The 22,266-nt window shown below is 47.4% G+C and overlaps 1 protein-coding gene across 1 annotated transcript in view; it reads left to right on the plus strand.

Annotated features, from left to right (window-relative positions):
- The window catches only part of NMNAT2 (nicotinamide nucleotide adenylyltransferase 2), a 61,017-nt gene that overhangs the window by 22,628 nt on the left and 16,123 nt on the right, over window positions 1-22,266 (plus strand). Inside the window, exons 2-3 of the mRNA XM_044439249.1 lie at window positions 17,333-17,421; window positions 19,144-19,211. Coding sequence (XP_044295184.1) covers window positions 17,333-17,421; window positions 19,144-19,211 — 157 coding nt within the window. The remainder of the gene's footprint in view (window positions 1-17,332; window positions 17,422-19,143; window positions 19,212-22,266) is intronic.

Consider the following 22,266-nt stretch of genomic DNA (forward strand, 5'->3'; position numbering starts at 1 on the left):
AGGCTAAACTACCTCAAAGGGCTGTTGTGAGTATAAAAATGGAATTTTCCTCATGTGGGCCATCTTTGGCTTCTTGGAGGAAGGACTGGCTATAAATGTGACGAAAGACTGGCTCAGAAAATACGAATAGATTAGAAGAACCCTTAAGATGCTGAACTTATTTCTGTTTACCCTCTAGATTTTAAGCGACACTCTGGGTGAGCAGGTTTTAAAATGGCAGCCTTGGTGAAGTCTTCTTTGATGCTTTCACAATTTGGCTGATGGTGGGCATGTCGTGAGCGGAGCCGGCTGGAGCCGGGGGTCAGACTAGATGGCCCAGGAGACCCCTTCAGACTCTGTCTGTTTCTATGCATGAATCTGGGTTCTGGTATCGCAGGAGAGGGAGAAAAAGGTCTCCCTCTCCCCTGTCTCCATGCCACGCGTGATTCTGAACGCCTCGGCCGTGTCTTCCCTCACTCACTAAGCTCGACAATTTCAGCGGCTGGAATGTTTCCTCCTAAGGGAATCGCCCCCATCCCTTGGCCAGGCTGGTTTAGCTGCCCTTTTCCGGACCTTTTCCTACCCTGCAGTGTCCTTTCCTGGGCACACTGACCGGAGCGGCATGCAGCATTCCAGGTGCGCTTGCCCCATAGGCTTGTATAAAGGCCATTTTATACAGGTACCTTTATTTTAAATTCTTTTCTTGAAAGGCCAGCATGGAGTTTGCCTTTTTCACAGCAACCCTGCACTGAGTTGACATTTTCATCAAGCTGCCCTCAGAATAGTCACCTTGTTTGGTTGTTTATTCGGTCGGACAGCCGGTCGGCCAGTCAGTCATTCGTTAGTTGCTCATTCGTTCATTCATTTGCTTCCTTCCTTCCTTCCTTCCGAAACCTCCCCTTAACCAATGCTCTCTGGGCTACAATTCCCTGAGCAGACACTTGAACTGATACTTAAAGTTGGGGGGGGGGGGTTTGCCCCAGTACGCATTTCTTTAGGAAATGGCATCCCAGTTCCATTTTTCTTGGGGGTCTTAATCCACCTGGGGTTTCCTGGGCAAATGTTGCTGAAGTCAACAGGAGCTATGACAAGAGTACAATACATTTTGAAGGGACTTACGCAGAGGAAAATTCCAGTGGACTAGATCCCACAGTTGGCTGGCTGGCTGGCTGGCTGGCTGGCTGGCCAGCTGGTTGGTTTATTCAACTTGTATTCCATAGTTAATGAGTCCCAAGGACTATCTAAGCAGAGAATTCACACCTGGTGATCTTTTGTGCTTTGTTTCCTTTAATCACGGCACCCAAAATCTGCTCTCTAAGAAAATCATCTTAGCTGCTCTTGTGGTAGATCCCACCTCCTTCCTTTCTTCAACTTTTGCACTTAGGAATGCGGGATGATACCAGGCACAAAACAGGCTCCCCTTTATCCTCACTGAGAAGTGGTTTGATCATCCTGAAGAGAGATGTCCTCACAGAAGCTCTCACCCAAGGCTATAATTTAACAGGCAGCAAGAAGTGCTGACTTGATGAATCGAGAGCAAAATCATCGTTAGTTATGGGGAGAATCAAAGCCCTGAAGCAAATTGCAAGTGTGCGTCTCTCCATGAAATGTTTCCTACAGAAATATTATGAAAACCATTTAACTTATATCTCAGGACAGATGTGGGGATGTATCCTTAATGAGCAGCGAAAGAAAAGATGTACAAGTGAGAGGCCAATGTTCTGAAAGGGACAACAAGAATGCTAAACATTGGCATCCCTGTGATTGTGTGGTTTAGCTTTCCGTAAGAAAATTACACTGAAAATTCTGAGTAGGAACAACAAAGACCTTCAGCTGTTATAATTCAGAATGACTTCTTGCCTTTAAAACCTTGAACTAGGTACCAGTGAGTAAAGAACACAATTGCTTCTGCTATGCCCACCAAGATCTTATGTTACTCACGGGATGTACAACCCAGTAGCAGGCAGACAGATCAACACAAGACACAATTAAAACATACCATATGGAACGGAACGGACAGTGCTTCACCAGGGTTAATCCCACTGAAACCCCATTAAGGGAGCATAAAATATTAAGGAGTATGAGATTGGCTTGGAGCCATTCTTCTGAAGTGGTGGCGGAGACCACCATGCCTGGAGGCCCAAGCGGTTCTTTGGAAGCATTTCCTTTTAACCTCTGCAGTAGCAAGTCCAATTTATGCATGCATTTAACTCACCTTCTGCAGAGATCTTGACTCTGCTTTCCACAGTGCAGCGGAGGAAAATTCATATTGATACAACCGCTCCATGAATATTTCCCTATTTATGTCAGCTCTGCCAAAATTTTCCAGTGCAGAGAACGCTTCACAGCATGAAGAGGATGGCAGCATGTGAGACTTTCAAGTAACTCCTGGGTCCCTAGATCAGGGTGGGGGAACCATTAGCTAATCTGGCTGGGGCTGGTGGGAGCTGGAGTCCAGTAACCTCTGGATGGTTACAGGATTGCCACAGAAACAAATGCCTCAGAACCTGTGATTGAATTCTAACACAATTGCTCTCCTTCCAAAGGGTGGACAATGGGGTTACTTTAGAACAGAGGATGCATGCATCGTTCAGGGCTGATGGAGAGGCATGGACGACAACATCTGGCAGTCCACACACTCCCCACCTGTACTTTTGAAGACTAAGTAGCTGTGTCTTCCTCAGCCTTCTCTAGAGCAAGCACAGGGCTTGTCTCTTGGTTCAGCCTTGTCTAGGGGGGGCTTTATCTTTTTGCTCTTGAAGGAATCCTGCTCCAGAACAGAGACCCCATGCCTGCAATTTGCAATGCCAAAGCTATTGAAAAATCTGTCCTCTCTCCCCGCCCCCTTAAAACAGGGGGAAGAACTGTGGGGCAGGTCTATCCACATCTCCTGGTTGATCTGGGGCCAGGTGCTCTGAGGAAGGCCTGTGGCAAGGGAGGAGGGAGACTCCGTCAGCCCCCTCCTGCCAAGCTTGCAACTTCAGGTGAGTCAGCTGCCTGTTGGGAAAGGTACACGACCGGTGCCTGAAGACGTTTTGCTGCCTCCAACAAAGGACAAATTGGCGCCCCTCCGAGTGCATGTGCAAACATGACCAAACTGGTAGTGGGATCCTTCTCTGGCACTGACAGTGGAGGAGCATCTCTGCTGTGGAAGCAACAGACTAGTTTAGGGAGAGTAGGCCATCCATAACGTGGCCAGGGCTCCCTCCTCCAACACCTGGCTGCCACCTGCCAGCATCTGCCACCTGAAGTGACTCCCTCACTTTGCCTAATGGGCTTTTCCTGGCCCTCCAGGAAAAGCTCCAGCTTCCTAGTCTGGGCACTGTTACCTTCCCAGTAACCGATCCCTCTGAGGTCATATCCAACCCAACTCAAACATGTTTATAAGCTGTCTTGAAATCCTCAGTGCTGGAAACATAGTATATAAATCTGTTGCATAAATAGGTAGAATGTCAGATTGTTGTTATGTCAGGACAGGAATTCCCCTGTTTTTGCTGATGAATGTGGAGGGGCTCTTGTTATTGGGTCAAGATAAATCCTTCTCCCATTCTGGGTTTCTGCTGATGCTTCTGTAGCCAAAATGGCGACAGCCACACAGAAGAGTCAGCTTGGAGAAGTCGGAGAAGTCCTTCCCGCAGAAGAACTGCCCAGTGAGGACCCCTCATGCCCAGGATTCATGAAATGCTACATGATTGCTGGGGGCAGGTTGGGGAGAGGAAAGCTGGTGGGGAGGCGGAATGGGATGCAGTACCTGAAGCAGGACAGGAACAATTTGTGGCAACTCTCCCTTGTCGTCGTCGTCGTCGTCATCATCATCATCATCATCATCATCATCATCATCATCCTCCAGCCTTGGTCCTGACTTGCTGGTTTGTCAATGTGCTAGGAAGTTGCATGTGGCAACACTCCTCTGTTTGCAGCCCGGGAAAACCACCCCAGGTGCATGCCATCTCTTGCGTGGAACAGGTGAGCTCAACACCTGAGTGGAGCAGGTGGCTGGTTTCTTTTCAGGGCCTGCATTGGTGGTGCTTGGCCTTCCACCTTGCTGGAAGACGGGGGCATCCATTCCTCAAAGAGCACCCGACTGCCAAAAATGGTGGGAGGGGGATAATTTAATGGTGGCAGGGGAAACTCCAGAGCCAGTGTTAAGTTGGGAGAAGATAAGGAGCTTGTGTCCAAAAAGGGGGAGAAACATATGCTACTGGTAAGTTCCAGCTCAATTTCGGCAATCCGTTCCACATAGGACTGCCCTCGTGTCAGTCCTGGAAACATCAACACGCACAAAATATGGCAGCCAAGTTGGTCTCAAGGTCATTGTGAAGGTGCACAGCTAGGTTGCAATTAATGCAACCTCAAATAATCTGATATTCGATTTAGTGCAAATTGTAAAATGTTACCAGCTCACATTTAACCTGAACCGAAACTCAGTTAATGTGAGGCTGGCGAATGCACAGTTGAGGTCACTGGGTTACTGTTAGGGTTTTAGACGCTGCCAGTTCCCGCTTTCCTCTTTCATAGATCTAAGAAAATAAAGGAAAAAGTTTTATCTGCCACTATTTAATGCATGCATGGTTACAGAGAGCCGTGTGAATCATAGATAAAGCAGCAGCAGCAAAACAGAGCGGTGCAGGGAGAGACAGAAGAGGCTGGTTTTATCCTTTGATGGTTCGTTGCATGGATAAGAAGTGCGCCATTAAAGCAACTGTATTTTAACTATATCGATTTATAGTCGACAGTTTGTCTTGCCGTGCAAAAATTACATCAATGTTATATTATGCTGTGCAAAGCTTCGAGTTCAGTACTGTGTATAACAGCAATGCTCTCAGTGACTTTGTTAACAATAAATTTAAATTATAAGTATATTCGTTTCATCCTTTATTGTAATATTTCATTAATAGTCATATAAAAACTTACATTAAAAATTTCATTGCCTATTTCTGTTGAGCTGGAACCAGTTCCCATATTTTACACAGAATTACAACTTTGCATAGTGTGAAGTTGAATAAAACGACCACTTCATGGGATTCATTACCCACAGTAATCAAGACTTACTGGTATATATCACTGATATTAAAGTTTTTCCACTGGCTGCCGTTCAGTTTCTGGACACAGACAAGGTGTTGGTAGTTACCTTTGCCGTCCTTCATGGCTCACATCCACAATACTTCCGGGCACACCTTTGCCCAGGTATCCCACCCTGCCTGCTACATGTCTCTGAGAAGATCTTCTGAGGTTTGCTATTGAAAAATCGATATCAACTACCCAGAGGAATTTCTCACTGGCTGCCCCTAAACTGTGGAATGGCCTGCCGGGAGAGATATCCCAGACTGCTACCTTCAAGAAGGAGTCGAGATGTATCTTTTCCGACAGGCCTTCCCAGATTAGTTTTATTTATTATGTGTTCTTAATCTAAACTTGAATGGTTTTATATCGTTCTGTTGCAAACTGCCCAGGGCTTATGGGAATGGAGCGGTACATAAAGATCAATAATAAAGGAAGCGCTCTCAAGTCCCTCTTTCTATGCATGTTAAGACACCCTCTCTTAAGGACACCCCTTTTGTAAAAGGGGTGGCAGGAGGACAATGATTTCAGGGAGAAAACTGCTCATGCAGACAGATTTAAGATTTAGCAGGAAGTGAAGCGCCTGTTGGCGAAAAGGCCACCAGTCCAGAAGGACCCGGTGCAGCAGAGACGATCTGCATCCGGCACCTTCGTTTCAGCGAGTGCCCATGGACAGCAGGTGGAGCAGATGGCCTCCTAGATCTCTGGGTCTCGAGCCCCCGTGCATCTAGGGAATATCATCTAGAAATCATCTCAGGACCCTGGAACACATGCTTCCTTGGAATAAGTGATAGGCTTGCAACCCTTAACTGGAGGTCAGGAAGAGATGTGGAGGTCATGGATTGTCCTGGTGGTATGGTATCTATACATTGTTATAGTTTGTCTGATTAAGTAGGTAGTGGCTTGAGTCCAGTGTTGTGGCTGAGGAGGCATCCTTCTTGCTGCAGTGATGCTGCATCCCAGATGGAATTGGCAGCTAGTTCTTTGTATGAGCCTGATGGGAATGGGAAAGGGGGGCAGTGCCTTGAAGGTGATCCGGATACTTCAGTTGGATCAGAATAGAGCAACCTGGATGTTAACAGGGACTGGCAGGTACTCACATATCACGCCGGTCCTCTATCACTTACCTGGCTGCCAATTGATGTCCGGGCCCCATCTAAGGTGCTGGCTTGGGTCTGGGATACCTGAAGGAGCGCCTTCTCCCCTATCTGCCCCCCGCCCCTTGAGATCTGAGGCGGGGGTCCTTCTTCGGGAGCCCTCCTTGAAAGAGATCAGGAGGGCAATTACCCAGAGGAGGGCCTGCTCTGCGGTGGCCCCCCGATTGTGGAATACGCTCCCCAGAGGGGTTTGCCTGGCGCCAACACCTTTTTCTTTCCGGCGCCAGGTGAAAGCCTTTTTATTCTCCTGTTATTTTAATGTTTAATTGGTTTTAATTGTGATTTTCTTGTGGATGGCTGGATGCTGTGCCATTTTCATCTGTGCCTGCTGTAAACCGTCCCGAGACGTTAGTAATGGGATGGTCTAGAAAAGCTTTAAATAAATAAATAAATAAATAAATAAATAAATAAATACCATTGGATATGGATGGGTTTTATCAGACTAAAGTATGACCCAGTTCACATGTAACAGCAGCAAACCCTAGGTGACGTAATTAACCTCTAATATCCATAGGCAGTGCCAGCTATGCTCTGCAGCTATTCTGAATATTCAGTCCCTGATCTGGGCACTTGGGGTTTGTCACATGGCAGCCAAACCACAACACTGCAGGTTCATCCCAGGTTAGATAATTAGTGCTTGGCTCATTGTAGATTATGTAATCCAAAGTGAATCTCCGGAGCTGAGTTCAGATGCCCTGGAGCGACCACAATGGGCCCGATGAAGGACTAACTATTTTAAAAGGCTGTGTAATATGCCCAAGATGTGCAGCAAATTAATTAATTAACTGATAATTTGCCACCATTGTGCATGAATGCTGAGAAATGCTCGCCTGCATTGCAGAGGTAAAGCCTGAAGAGGTTATGTGTCAGTGTGAAAATGTTACACTAAGAGCTGGAAAAGGGAGTGAAGGGTGGAGAGAGAGCAGAATGAGGCATTGCTGAAGAGCTGGTGAAATTTCAGCAGTGTGGGGGGGTGGCGAATAGGTGGAAGGGCTCCCTTCCATGTTCTCAGCCAGTTTATGTGAAATTCCTTAGCGTTCCTCCTTGGAAATGTGCCCCTGGTTGCACACCTACAAATGCACCCAGAGATAGCCAGAGGAGGAAAGCAACACAGCTGAATCATGTGCGTCTTTGCACGCACAGGTTGCGATGGAGCATCTGTCTGATCATTCATTTATGGATTGGTTTTCTATGCCTTCTATTGTTTGCACAGAAAATCTCAAGTCGTTTTTCATAATGCCGTTGTTTCCCAGAGGGAACGCACAAGATATATTTGGAAGTCTGAGTAGACTTCTGGTTCGTGCAAATAATAGATGAAAATAAAAATGGTTCAGTGAAACTTACTCCCACGTAATCTGCAAAGATGTGTGGCTTTACGCTTATTTAGATCTAGCTCTGAATTTTATATAATTCTGTAATTAGAAATGTGGGCTGCCTTTTTGCATGAATTCTAAATAAAATATCCATCTTTCCTGTTAATACTCTAAAACCGTAACCTTTCCCCCTTAATTCTCATTTTACCCCATCTGTTTGTTTACTCATCTGTCTGCTCAAAACACAGGGCACTTTCTAACAGGGCTTTTTAACTCCGGCTGGTGTGTCCACCCACCTCCAAGCCTTTCAAATGGCTCATTTAAGCTTTTGATTGCAATGTGGAATGTATGCCTGATTTGGATGAATTAGTCCATAAGAACCTGAATTTGGTGGACGGCAGACCTTTAAAAAAATCATTCTTGCCTTGTTTCTAAGACAACCGGGGGGAATATCACAACTGTGCCTCATTCACTGGAATGAATAAGTAGTTCTCTCTTTTTGGATCCAGTGCCATCTCCCTTCAAAACTAAAAGCTGCATCATCACCACCGCCACCATCATCACCATTTACTTATTCCCACTAATGGGACTCAAGGAAGCTTAGTTCATTAAAAAAGTACATAATGAAACATTAATAAAATAAACAAAAAATTAAATATAATTAAATCTGCTGGAATAGTAAAATTATATAAATTCGTACAAAGTATGGCCATCCGGCTTCCAGTGTCTTGGACATGCACATGGTGGGCATGTCGTGAGCGGAGCCAGCTGGAGCTGGGGGTCAGACTAGATGGCCCGGGAGGCCCTTCTGACTCGCTCTGTTTCTATGTTTCTGTTTTTCCAAATACCTGAACAGGCCCCATGCAATGGAATTGCAGGCTCCTTACTAGAATCTCAGCATCATTAGGACATTTCAGTCACGCACCTGCTCCCCTGCAGCCTTTCCCTGCCTCTCCGTTCTTTCTCTTATGAACACCTCTGCTCCCTGCCTGCTCTCACATGACAGGTGAAAATGATTTTGAATGTGTTTTCCAAGTGAACGTGGATGGCACAGGTGGTGATGGCATTGCCAGCTGGAGATGTACCTGTGGCCAGGGGCCTTCGTGGAAAATAGGCAAGGTCTCTTTCACAAGGGCAGCTTCCTGATAGCCCCAAAGGTCTCACGTTGCCTCCTAGTCGGAGATCTACAAACCCGAGCAGAATTCTCCTCTCTCGGCTGGTTGGCAGAATTGGAGAGGCAAAGCTGGAAAAGCAAGAGCAAGCTCTGCCGTTGGTGTTGCCCGGGAGTCATCCTGGGACGGGTGTGCGTACATGGAGGCATCACAAGTTAGTGCATGCGCAGGAACTCCGACACCCTCTGCCCCTGCGTAGACCTCTCTCCTTTTAAGAAGGGGTTCGAAGAGGAGGCTGGTTCCATGTTGCAGACGGAATTGGCAAGACAGATCTCCTAGTGTGCAAGAAAACTGGCCACTGGGACCCTGGGCAGGATCCAGGCCTCTTCTTCTCAGTGGAGGGACGGCCTGATGTCTCACTCCAGGCTACTTCTCAATGACGTGAGAGGTCGTTGCCACTTACCGCCTGGGTCTGTCTATGGACAGATCCCCAACTCTTCCCCACTGTAGAATCTGCAGAGAACAGGACCTAAGCGAGCGGTGTTCCAAATATGCACATTTCCATCAAGGCTTACTCAGTCCATGTCAGGAAGTGAGTCAATCATTTTTTCCTCTAAAGAAGATGGGCTGGTTTTAGACTTTATATCGGAAGCAGGTTAAGGTGGACCTTCCATTAGCTGGGCGTTCTTGAACTTGCACTTCTTTCTGAATGGAATCGACGTTGCAGCAAGACCCTTGAGTTGGTCAGGAAACCCCTGTTGGTAGAGCTGTGGCATAGTGGGAGTGCCAAGGTCACCAGAAAATGGACAGCCTCTTCTTCCTCAGAAATGTTGTTGCTGTGTGCCATCCGGTTGTCTCTGGCTTATGGTGACCCCAGGGGTGAAAGTCCTCCAAAATGGCTGAGCAGCCCTGCTCCGCTCTTCTGAGTCCACAGCTATGGCCTCTGTTATGGATTCCATCCATCTCTTATTTTGCCTTCCTCTTCTTCTTCTGCTTTTGACTTCCCCTGGCAGGATTGTCTTCTCTAGTAAGTCTTGCCTTCCCATCATGTGTCCGAAGTACGGCAATTCTCATTTTGTCATTTTTGCTACTAGGGAAATCTTCGACTTGGTCTGATCTAGGACCTCCTTGTTTCAGAGCTGTTAATGAGGTTTATCTATAAGGGTTATAGAGGAAGTCAAAGAATGGGCTAAGGAATCAAGCAGTGGCTGAATATCCATTTTTCCTGGCCTTGATTCCCTCTAGAAGTTTGCAAGCTTCTTGATAGCTCTGATCAAGAGCTAAACGTTGGGCGTGCGGCTGGCTGAGAAGCCTCTGTAAAACCTCAGTATACGTGACAAGCTAAACTTGAGCTCAGCAGAACGTATGCCCTGGAAACGATGCTGAGGATGGCAGTCATGCTCTGTGAACTTGTGAGATTTTATCCCTGGTTGGTCGGTCGGTGTTGGATGCCCGTCTTTGCTGACGGAGCTTTTAACAAGGTCTGTTAAAAGGAGGCACTTCCTCACACGGCACCGTAGCTCAACGATCAGATTTGCTGCCGCGAGAGGCCGTGATGGGGCCAGTTTGGACGATGAAGGGCAAGGCTGCTGATGGCACGTTAGTGCTGATAGTTCCCTGCGACGTCCAACCCTGAGGAAGGATGCCTGTCTCAACATGACTGGAAGGGTGCTGGGCACTCTTGCCTTGCCTGGGGCTTTGCCATGGGCCCTGTGTCGACAAGATGCGGGACTAGCTGGGCCGCCTGCTGATCCATCCAGCTCAGCTTTCTTCCTTAAGCTGAGTGTCATGTCCCTGGAAGATAAAGCCTGGAGAGGTGACTGCGGAGGCGCCTTCCGGGCATACTCGTAGCTCCAAGGCCCGCTGCGACGAACTCCAGGATTGGCATCGATGGAAGGGATGGTTTGGCAACCCATGAGAGCTCACACCACAGCAGGTGCCGGCTGCCTGCGCTGGCCCTTCTCCTTCGCCTGCAACCTCCTCGTTCATCTTTCTTTGGCCCAGACACCTGTGGTGGAGAGGAGGAAGAGGAGGAGGAGGAAGAGGAGCCCCTTGCTTCCTGCTCTCCACTCTCAAGCAAGCAAGTGGTGGCAAGGAGGACAGAAGAGGACAACAGCCATGAGAATAGAGACTTATTATGGGAGGCCACCTACTTTCAGAGCACGGGGGGAGAGGACATGCAGGCAGAAGAACTGTGGTCAGCAGGAGAAGCCCCTCGTGTCCCTGCCATGTAGCTCCTGATAAATCAGCCCAATTATTTGGAGTGTGTCCTTCTTGACTTTAACTAACTTCATTTTGCCCTTTGATTTGGGGTGGGGGGGAGTGTAGCTGAAGTGCCTTATTATCTGAGGGTGTCACAATGCCAGGCCTATCTATCGCTTTTGTTCCAACCCTGTGAGTTAATTTCCATGGCAACCGCAGGCCTCTTCATCGTCACTGGCTTTGAGTGGAGCGTCCACCCAAAAGGAGCACCTGGTTCCTTGTATCTGTGCACATGTGTATCCACACTCATTAAGGGCTGCACAAGCAGCTCATTAATTGGAGCACTGCCAGTTTGGGCTGCCTTAAAAGATTTTAAGATTCCGCAGCTTGATTTCCCATCACCCGTCTCCGCAGAAGTGGTGAAATTAGTCTGACTTTCAAGTGACCTGCAGCACAGCAGCTGGGAGCTCTGTCATGCAAGACTGGTCTGCGTGAAGCAAAGCTGCGGCGTTCTGGGGAAGGGTCCTCGGCCTGTTAGATCCCGTTCTCGGGTCATCAGCTGCAGACTTCACATCTCGTAGGGGCCTGACGAGCATCCAGCTGTGAAAAGCAGAACATCACTCCTATCCCTTATGTCATGGCTAAGGTCGAAGAGATCTTTTGACTTTGAAATGAACTGTGCAGAGTAACAAGATATGGTCTGGTTTTTGCTCTGCTCACATCTCCTATCATTTGCTAACGGCCTGCAGAATTTGAAAAAATGCGATTAGTAACATTCTTTCCTGAGGTGCAGGGAATGTAGAGTATGTAGAATCCCTCAATAACGCCAAGTTGAGGGATTGGCAACTGGTCCCCTTCCAGATGTTTTAGCTTAACACTCCCATCATCCCTCACCATGGTTATACTGACTTGGGCCGATGGGTGTGGAAGCCAAACTCCGACAAGGTGATACATCTGTTTCTCGCTGCCACTAAACGTCTTCGATATCCTCTGCAAGTTGCCAATGGCCATGCTGTCGGGGTGAATCTTTTGCTGGCCTTGGGACCAGTTGTCAGTTGCTTCTTGCCACCAGTGTTGTATGTTGCCTTTCGCAGGAGAACACGTCATAGAAAGCAGCTATGTAGCATTTTCACCTGGTTGCTGCTAACCCAGCTCCTGAAACAGTGCAAGAGGGTTGTGTTAGTCACATTCACACCTCTGCACATGAGCACTAGCAAACAATTCTTTTTAAAAAGCACAATAGGACATTTGCTAAGGACAGTGTTACCCTGCAAACCTGCACCCTGCAGAAGCCACCCTTCCCTTCCCCAAGAACAGTACCACAAGTTTAGCACACACTGAAATATATACTGTGGGGGGAAAGGCATCATTTTAAAAAGTCATGCTATAATGGGTCTGATGAATTCCAGGTTATAATAGCAGAAAGAGTGTGAGGTCAGCTTTGGTTGTGTGGCATGTGATAGGATATAATGCTAGTAAAAATATCCTGCCCACAAGCTTTGCGCCTGTCTGGAGAAAGGGCAGAAACTCTCATATCTGGTTAATGATATTATTAATTATTGTTAATTAATATTTAAATAGTATCAATTATTACATTACATTTATTTATTTATTTTTATTTATTTAGCAGACTTATATGCCGCCCCATTTGCCTAAGCCTCGAGGCGGCTTACAAATAAATAAATATCATTAATACAATAAAATACAGTTGGAGACATCCTGGCCAAAGTTGTTAAAATCAATAAATAAAATCAACAATTAAAATGCTGTTTAAATAAAAAGGTCTTGGCCTGGTGCCGAAAAGCAAATAATGATGGCGCCAGGCAGACCTCTCTGGGAAGTGCATTCCATAGGTTGGGCGCCACCGCAGAGAAGGCCCTCCTCCGGATACTCACCCTCCTAATGTCCTTCACGGAGGGTTCGCAGAGAAGGGCCTCTGCCGCCGATCTCAAGGGGTGGGAGGGCACGTATGGACGTAAGCGCTTTTTTAGGTAACCAGGAACCAAGCCGTTAAGGGCTTTATAGGTGATAACCAACACCTTGAATTGGGCCTGGACTTCGATGGGAAGCCAGTGAAGCTGACGGAGGACTGGAGTTATGTGAGCACAATGCCCAGTCCCCGTCAGCAACCTGGCAGCTCTGTTTTGCACCAATTGAAGTATCTGGACCGTCTTCAAGGGCAGCCCCACGTAGAGCGCGTTACAGAAGTCTAGTCGGGAAGTTACCAATGCGTGAGTCACTGTCGCCAGGCAGTCGTTCTCCAGGTAGGGGCGCAGCTGGTGAATCAGCCGAAGCTGAAAGAAAGCCCTCCTCACCCCCGCTGTTACTTGAGCTTCCAGCGAAAGCTCTGGATCGAGCAGCACTCCCAAGCTGCGAACTCTGTCCCTAAGAGGGAGTGCAACCCCATTCAGGACAAGGAATATACCCCACTGTTCTTCCTCTTGCAAGGAACCCAAGGTGCTTGAAAATTTCCCCTCTTTATTTAATCTTCGCAACGATTCTGTGAGGTAGGTTAGACTTAGAGTCCGTCACTGACCCAAAGTCATCCAGGGAGCTTCCAAGGCCGAGTGGAGTCTAGAAACCAGTTCTTTCAAGTCCCCTTCCAACGCTCTAACCACTAGGACATGCTTACAGTGGCTTCAGCCATGCTTTTTGATTATTGGAGCTTGTGCCAAGATGGAAGAGAAGAGACCTGAAATGGCAGGGTACCGAGGCTGGGAAATTAAGAGAAAGGATGAATCAAACACTAACCCCCGGACTGTAGGATCTTTCTGTTTGGGGGTGTATAGGGACTTGGAAGCCGCTGCCAGCCAACATTAAGGACAGCAGACTGGCCTCATGTGAAGTTTTTGACATGGGAAGACACAACGGCACAGCATTAAGTTCGAAGGCTGACAGTCTTTGCCACAGTGGAACTGCCTCGCAGCGACGTGTGTGGAGTTTTGGCAAGGGCAGGCCGGGTAAAGCTAAGGCAGAATGACAGCCAGCGCTTTCCGAATGGAAACGCTTTGGAAGATTTAGCATACAACTCTTTTGTTATGTAAGAGGCACTGATTTGGGTTGATTGTATTCCAAGCTCTCCGAATCACGGAGTCTGTCAGCAGAAATCACTATGATCGGTTTGGTTTTAATTTTCTGCAGTGGTTTTGAGGTTCGAGATCCAATCAAGCCAGAGCTTTCTCTAGAAGCAGAAATGACAAAACTTGGGCCATCATTCTGTTAATTTTAATTTTATATTATTATGTTTGTATCTCAGTGTATTTTTTTGTATTTTTGTATTTAGTGGTTATTTATTATGTTCTATTGAATTTCAATGTATTTTATTGTGTTGTAAGCCACCCCGAGGCTTCGGCAAGGGGCGGCATAGAAAGGTAATAATAATAATAATAATAATAATAATAATAATAATAATAATAATAATTCTTCAGACACATAATGGGAAGGTAAGGCTCCCTGGAGAAGACAGTCAAATTAGGGAAGATTGAAGGCTGGGGACGAAAGAGGGGGATCGATTCCTTCAAGGAAGCCAGTCTTGAACTCGGAAGAAATGGAGTTGTCCTGGATGGGGCATTTTGGAGGGCTTTCATGGATAATGTTGCTGTAGGTCGGAGACGACTTGATGACACATCACAACAGCATCATTAAAAAAACCCCCAAACCCTACCCTGACTCTAGCAAATGTGCAATTCAAACATGGACACTGAATCAACACTGGGGAAAGGATCCTGGAAGGGATTTTGGAAACACTTTGGAAAAAGGCAAAGAAGCAGTACTTGGAGTATGTGAGGTCTGTTTTAGTCTCCCCCCTGCCCCTTCCATGACACAGACCCCAGAGAGAAATGGGGGGGGGGGAATGGTAGGTACTGCCAAGGAGAAAGACTGTCATAGAATTGTAGAAGAGTGGAGTTGGAAGGGGCCAGGAAGGTCATCGGGTTCAACCCCTGCTGTTGCAGGACACCACCTCCCACCATCCCATGCAGAACTTGGGAATTACACAGGACAATTAAGGTCTTGGAAGAACATCATTTGCTGTTGGAAATCCCTAGATCGTGTTTTTATAATATTTCTCTGCTCTGCAAATTTGGACATTTTCTCCTTGGTTTTTTGCTTTGCCACCTTGTGCTTGGTTTGCGCAATGAACAATATGGTTTATAAGCCTAAGTGGTTTAGTGGGTTGTCTGAACTTGGCACTCTTCCCGCAGGGTGTTTATAAGTCCTCCCAGCTAGCCATGGCTTGTAGTAGGGGTTAATAACTCCACTGTGGCTCACTGTTGTCTGAACCCAGACAACAAAATATCTGAAAGAACAACTCCATCCACACAAACCTACCCAGACCCTGAGATTGTCATGAGAGGTTCTGCTCTGGGTGCCACCTCTAAAGGAAGCTAGGAGAGTGGCTACCAAGGCAGGGCCTTCTCGGCTGTGGCACCCCATCTTGCAATTGACTTCCCAGGGATATTCATCAAGTCCCACCTTCATACATATTCCGGCCAGACTAAGATGTTTTTATTCAAGGAGCATTTTAATAGTTGATGATTTTGACTGGAATTTAATTTTAATTATATTTTAATGTAAATTTAAGTTACTTAACTGAAGGTCGTTCCAATTGGTTGTTAAACTATTATTTGGTGCTCCTGCTATGCTGTTAATGTTACATTATTTATTATCGCTTTTCTGCTTTTAAACTGTTTAAACTGTATGTATTTTAGGATGTTTTGTGTTGTTGATTTTTATTTGGTAAACCGTGTAGAGAGCTACGTGGCTATCTGATGATATACAACAGTGTTAAATAAAATAAACAGACAGAAAGACAGACAAACAAGCCAGGGGCAAGTGAAGGACCAGAGAGCTCCTTTGCGAAGGGCTATCCTAGCCTGGGGATCCTTGAGACTCCCCCCCCCCAACAGCCCAATCCTGGGGATTCTCCTTAGAAAGGAGGGAGATCTGGGAGCATCTCCCACCGACACTTTTTTACAGGTTCTGACAGATCTGGTTCTTGTGCCTCTGTGTCAGCTGCACTTAGGAAATTGAGGGCAAGCTCAGGGCCATTTGAGCCCCCGCAAAACTCCTGAGGATTGTTGCTGGAAAGCACAGTGTATACCCACCCACCTCCTCCTTTAATAGAAATAGTTCAGATAGTTAGCAGTGGACTACAAAGACAATCAGACACACCTGCTACAGCCATGCAGCAAAGTGTCTGCACCACCTAGCAATTTTGGAGCCGACGGCTATTTTTTCAACTTTTTTTCCAAGGATGGGGAGTCGAAGAAACCTGGGGGATCCTCGAGTTACTTCAGCAGGTGTTCATGTAGTCCCGCAGAGTTCTCTCTCAAACCCCATGGAGTTCCTGCGAGCTTGCCCCGAGTCCCTGTCCTACAGCAATGTCCGTGGCTCCCCCTTTCTCCTCCCTGGCTCAGAAAGTCCAATCCTCCGTGGCTGCCACTCGAACACGTACGTGGCGTGGAGCAGAATGCGGGTCTGTTGCATCATACGCGAGACAGCTGGCCTATATTCACTCCTAGGCAAACTGTGTCAGTAGGGTAAGACGCAGTGGGTTTTTCTCTTCCTTCTTTACAGCACACAGTTCCTTTAGTGTGACGATCAAGCCAAAAGGCAGCAAAATGCAAAAGAGCATTGCGGGCCCGGCAGCACGTCACTCGGTGGCCGTGTGATTTATATATAGCCTGCATTTGCAATGTTCTCTTTGTTGAAAGAAGTTGTTTTGTTTTCGCGGTCCTGTGCTGGGTGCTTCCAGGCCAGATGTGATCACAGGGCTGTTAGGAATAGAGGAATTTGGATCGGAGGGAGGGGAATCAAAACAGGGCCCACCCCCTTGGTTCTGCTGCTGTGCTAGCTCTGTGCAGCTCCTCTGTTTTTCAGCCGTCATCTGGCATCAGGCAGAATTGCTTCGTTTTGTGAATGTGATACCCAGCAGGTCTGTACTGGGGCCAGTGCTTTTGAACTGGTTCCTTCATGACCCAGAGTTAGGTGAAGAGGTGAAGGTAGCAGTGAAGCACCGAAGAGGTCAAGGGTGCCGAAGGCATCCCGTTTTTCAAGATGCTGAAGGTAAATATGGATTGTGAGGGTCTGCACTAGCATCTCTCCGAGCTTGCCTGGGGGCGGGGGCATTAAAACGGCAGTGGGATCCAGTGTGAGTAATTGTGAATGAAGGGGCTGAAAGCAACAAGCCGACTTCAAATATACCATGATGGGGCCTGATCCTGCAAGTGACGGAGCAGAAAGATAGCTTGGGGTCACGGTGAAAAACTCAGTGAAAGCACCAGCCCAATGTGCGGCTGCTGCCAAAATGGAAAAGGAGGTTGAAAATAATGGTCATATGCAAATCTATGACCATATGTGGAAGATCACTGCATCTCCTTTGTGAGGAATGAAATCAGTGGAACAAATGAATAAATTCCGGTGCGTTGGGTTGCTGCTCTTGCATCTCTGAGGAGCAGAATTTAAATTTCATTTTGTCCCCCCACCCTCTTCTTTTCCCTTCCACTAGAAAGAGCCCGGGATTACCTGCACAAGACAGGAAGGTTCATTGTCATTGGGGGAATCGTCTCACCTGTGCACGATTCCTATGGCAAACAGGTGTGTATTATCCTTTGGCACAGGCCCTTGTTTCGGAAGAGGCATTAAGGTCCATTCGGAAGGGATGCGAGTGGCGTCCAAGAGGGCGAGACTGAGGGGTGTGGCTGAAATTCTTGTCATAGTCCCCGACTTTATTCCCATCACTGCGGTGTGACTTGGCAGAGGAAGGACCGCTTGCTGCACACGCACATGTCGCACAGAGGAAAACGGGTGACACCTTTGCTAAGAATAGATCAGTGCCTGGAGGGGTAGGGAGTGACCCACGTAGCTGACGCTCACGCCCTGCAATGGACTGGACAAAAGGTGGCACTTTTAATTGATCATCATCGTCGTCGTCTTTTATTTACTGTTCCAACAGCCACACATGACTTCCAGAACATTTTACAGTGCTAAAAATATAGATGTTCATAAGTACAGTAGGACAGTATCCTACAACAATTCCATCATTAAAAACAATAAAATAAATGCAATCAGAAAGGGCATTGCAAATAAGTCTGTCTACAAATCGATAATTTATAGATTTATTTATTTATTTATTTATTAAAACATTTCTATGCCGCCCCTTGCCGAAGCCTCGGGGCGGCTTACAACATCTAATAAATTATATTAGATTATAACAATAACAGCCTATTAAAGACAATGATGCTCTATAGATCATTCTAATTATTCTTAATTTCATTTCTATGCTACCCCCTAAGCTCTCTGTTCATTGCTGAATGTGGGAAGTCTTTTTTTTTTTTTTAGGTTTTACCGTTTGGCCTGCTGCCATACCACTAAAAAATTCTGGACTGAAGGACGCACAGGCACTTTGCCAGCAGAGGTGGCCCATGACCTTCTGCCGCCCAAGGAAGCCAAAAATGTGCATCACCCCCCTTCGGTGTGCAGGCACTGGCGGGCAGCAGCCGGGTCCCTGCCACACCTGACGCCTGCCGGTTACCTGAGGGACACAGGGCAGGTGCCACATACGCAGATTCTTCTCCAATATTTTGGCGCCACTCCTTGTCCTCTGGGACAGTTGCCTCTCTCTGCCTCATAGCCAACAGTTCTTTGTTAAGGAGGAAAAAGGGCCCATGCCTCGAAGTGTTGTCCATAAGGAGTGGCCGCAGCGGAACAGCAGAGGTGCATATGCTCAGACAAAACAGGAAGGGTCCTTGTCATTTGCACAGCTGATTCATGGCGGGGATCTTCCAGATGTTGCGGGACTGCAGTCCCAACATGCTGCGCCACTGGCTGGGCAGGCAAGGGCTGATGGCAGTTGCGGTCTTTCAGAGTGGTTGGATTCCACCTCCCTCACTGCCCCCGATTTAAAAGGCTCTTGAGGAGCAGTGCTGAGAAAGGCCTTCTCGCTGGCCTTTGAGATGAGGGTCCGGTTGGAAGGCAGTCCTGGGCCAATGGCTTGATGCAGCAAGCAGGAGACTCTTCCTTCCACCTTATGATTCCATGTTTTCAGTTCTGCTCTATCTCGTACCACATCTGGAAGATTCAGGAGCCTTGGCGAGAAAGCAGCATGCAAGGGTGATAAGATGAACAGAGCCGGTGACTGGTGGAAACCCCCAGAGCAGTTGTGCTCCGGTTTCCCACCTCTGCCACAAGGCCACAGCACCCCAGGCGCAGAAGCCCAAGTCTCGCGGACAACCTCACGGACTGGGGTTAATCTTTGGGGAGTCCAGTGTTGCCGAATGTGTTCCCATCCCTCCCACTAATGAATCCCATGTCTTACAGGGTTTGGTCTCCAGCCGACACCGCCTGACAATGTGCCAGCTGGCTGTGCAGTCCTCGGATTGGATCAGGTAGAGTAGCTTCTTGCACAAAGCATACTCTTGGCAGGGGCAACAAGAGCGGAAGTACTCTTGGTAGTACTTGCCAAAGGCGGCGTGGGAACGTGTGCTCTTACTGACTCGCTGACTGACTCGACCTTCCATTCTTAGCTCCTCAGCATACAAACGCAGAGCTGGATCAGGCTGGCCCAGCCAGATGCATAGTTTGCATCAAATTCCCTACCTTTAATAGGGTCTTTGAACCGACACAGCTTCTCATGCAGGTCATAGTTTCAGAACTCTGCAGTTCTTCATAACCAAACGAGCCTTCTCCTCCACCTCTTCTGAGGTGTCCAGATGCGAAAGAGATCTCGGATAGTTCAGATAAGAAGCCATCCATTCACATCAGAGGAGGGCATTTGAATCAGGGGTGGTGTGCAGGAGCATCTGTTTTAACATGCATGAAATGCCTTTTAGGTAACATTAAAAATTGTGCACACAAGCATTCCGGGAACAAATTATCTACTAATGTATATTCAACGTGTTCAGGTGCATACAAATAATCTCGAAGTAAAAATCTTAAGGCTGCGAGCTGGAATACTGTGACTAGGGAGTAAGGCTGATTCAACACAGTGGGGCCTACTTCTGAGTAAGCCTTCTATAAACAATGCTTTGGTGTCGAGCGGGAAAAGGGAAAGGGGTTTTTGCACGCAAGTTCTGGAATTCCCAGCCTAGAGAGGTCCACTGTACCCATTCTCTGACTGTTGTCCACCACAGAGTAAATAAATTAGTGGTAGCAGCAGCAGCAGCAATATTTCTATGCTTCCCAATAGCTGAAGCTCTCTGAGTGGTTTACAACAGCATGCAAAACAGTAAAAACATAAAAGGCTGAGTTTGTTCAATCACTTTCATTTTAAATAAGCCAAGGAAGGAGAGCCCAGTTTAAATAAACCACTGTGATTAAATAAACCCAAATTAAATAAACCACTGTGGCTTACAGCACGGGTTGGGCCCCTGTTCTGAGATCCCCCCCCCCCGCGTAGGCTGTTGTGTCATCTGAACCCGGCAAAGGTGGGTTGTTGGCACAGCTAACAAGCCACTCAGAACCCCTGGGCTACTTTAGGGTTGTGACTTGTTTGTTTAACTATACCAATAACCCATGTTTGATAGGAGCAGGGATTACAGAACAGGTACACAGCTGTCCCCCAAATTATGACGGTTTATCTAAGCCAGAAAATGATTGTTCAAACCAGGTCACTGCATGGCTTACGAATGGCTTGGTCACGTCCAGCTTTGTTTATTTATTTTGCAGTCATTGGGAGGTAGCAAAAGTAGGACATCGACTGGCGTTCCCCTGCCATGCTAATGGGCAGCATTTCTAATTGCTCAATTATGGACTAATGAAGGTGGCCCTGCATCACCCCATTACCTGCAATGAGTTAACTCGGATAACTCCTCCTCACTTCTGACCCCCACAATTCTCTTGTCACCCCCTGTTCTGCTTGAATGAGCCCTTAGCAATGTTAGCAATGGTGCTGCAATTAGCAAGTTCTCATCTCTGCAAACCTCAGGTGGAGAACAGGAGGAAACGTTTCCTTCCTCGACTGCGAAGGAAATGTTTAAGAAATAACCCAATTTAACAGTTCATTAAGTTTTCAATTAAGGCCTTGTGCCGCCTGCTCAGCCTATAAGAATTTGATGTTTTCCTTTTCGCACAAGCCGGGTGATATCAGCCAGCCTGGGGAACTTGTATGGCTTCACCAGAGCAACTTGGGTGATGGACTCACAGTGCCAGACATCCTCCATTCCCGGAAATGCCCAGGGAGGGATCTGGGGGTGGGGGGCAGCCTGGACATTCCACCTGGATGGGTAGAAACGATGAGCTTCCTTTCTAGAACCAAACCAGACTGGAGATGCCGATACCCTTAGGTTTTCCCCTACAGGACAAACTAGAGGTAGGGTTCGCATCGGGGGGAATTACACAGGCAGAAAAGGTCAACCCCCAGTTTCCAGGACTGCTCCCCCAATCCAGTTCTTTTTCCCGTCCCACCTGGGGCATTAAACTAAAAAGCAAAAGCAAAATGCCCTCTTGCCCTCCCCTGGACTCAATCCCTTATTTATTTATTTAAAATATCTCTTGGCCACCTTTCAGGGCAGATCTCCCAAGCTGGTGTACAACTTCAAAACACATAAAACTGATATGAAGGGCAAAAACATAGTAGAAGTTAGCAACAGAACCAGCAGTGATCATATCTGAAGGCCGGGGCGGAATCACACATTTGTAAGGCCTGATTAACGTTCTGCAGTGATGGAGGATGGTGGACCCTTCATGGCAACTTGCTGCAGAGGTGTGGGGGCACCACGGAGCGGCCCGCCATGTGTGGTCACTCACCTGATTGCTCTTCCAGGTAAACAAAGGCGGAGGGTCTCTCTTGCTGATCTGGAGGAAGGCGGTCCTTCCAGTAATTTGGTCCTGAATTATTGACAACTTTAAAAATCAATCCAACCCTTTCAATGTGGCTTGGAAACACACAAGTACCCCTTGCAGCGGGGAGCGTCTTCCCACCGGCATCTGAGCAAGCACGTTCTGCTGTGCTGTTCTCAGAGAGAAAGAAAGCATTCCCTCCACAAAATTCGCCTCTATCAGCTTTGATCCTCAAAACATTGCAATGAACTCTTGTCTTTCCAACTGTGGCCACAGCCTTCCTCCCATTTCCCCTCTCCTGTTTTGCTCCTGAATTCACCTGGCACCTTCCCTGTGCCATAGGCAGGCATTGTTCTTCTGGTCCAAGTTGTCAGCCTTCTGTTTTAGAATCCACATCTCATTATTTCATTCCCGTCCTCCTTTTCTTGGCCGCAAGCCCTTTGCACCTTACTGCCTGTTCCATGCTTCGTATTTGGACAGATGTGTCCATTTTCACGTAACCTGCTGGCATAATGGAGCTGCGCAGAGTGCCTTGACATTCCAGCTTGCTGTCAATTTGCGCATCCATTTCTTTCCCTTTCCGGATGCTTCCGTGGGAGGCATTTTTCTTCACACCATGCCTAACAGGGTGAGAGGCAGGCTTGTAATTATATATCCCAGGGC

This window comes from Varanus komodoensis, unplaced genomic scaffold (genome assembly GCF_004798865.1).
Source record: "Varanus komodoensis strain SLA01 unplaced genomic scaffold, ASM479886v1 scaffold34_1, whole genome shotgun sequence".
NCBI classification, from domain to species: Eukaryota; Metazoa; Chordata; class Lepidosauria; order Squamata; family Varanidae; genus Varanus; species Varanus komodoensis.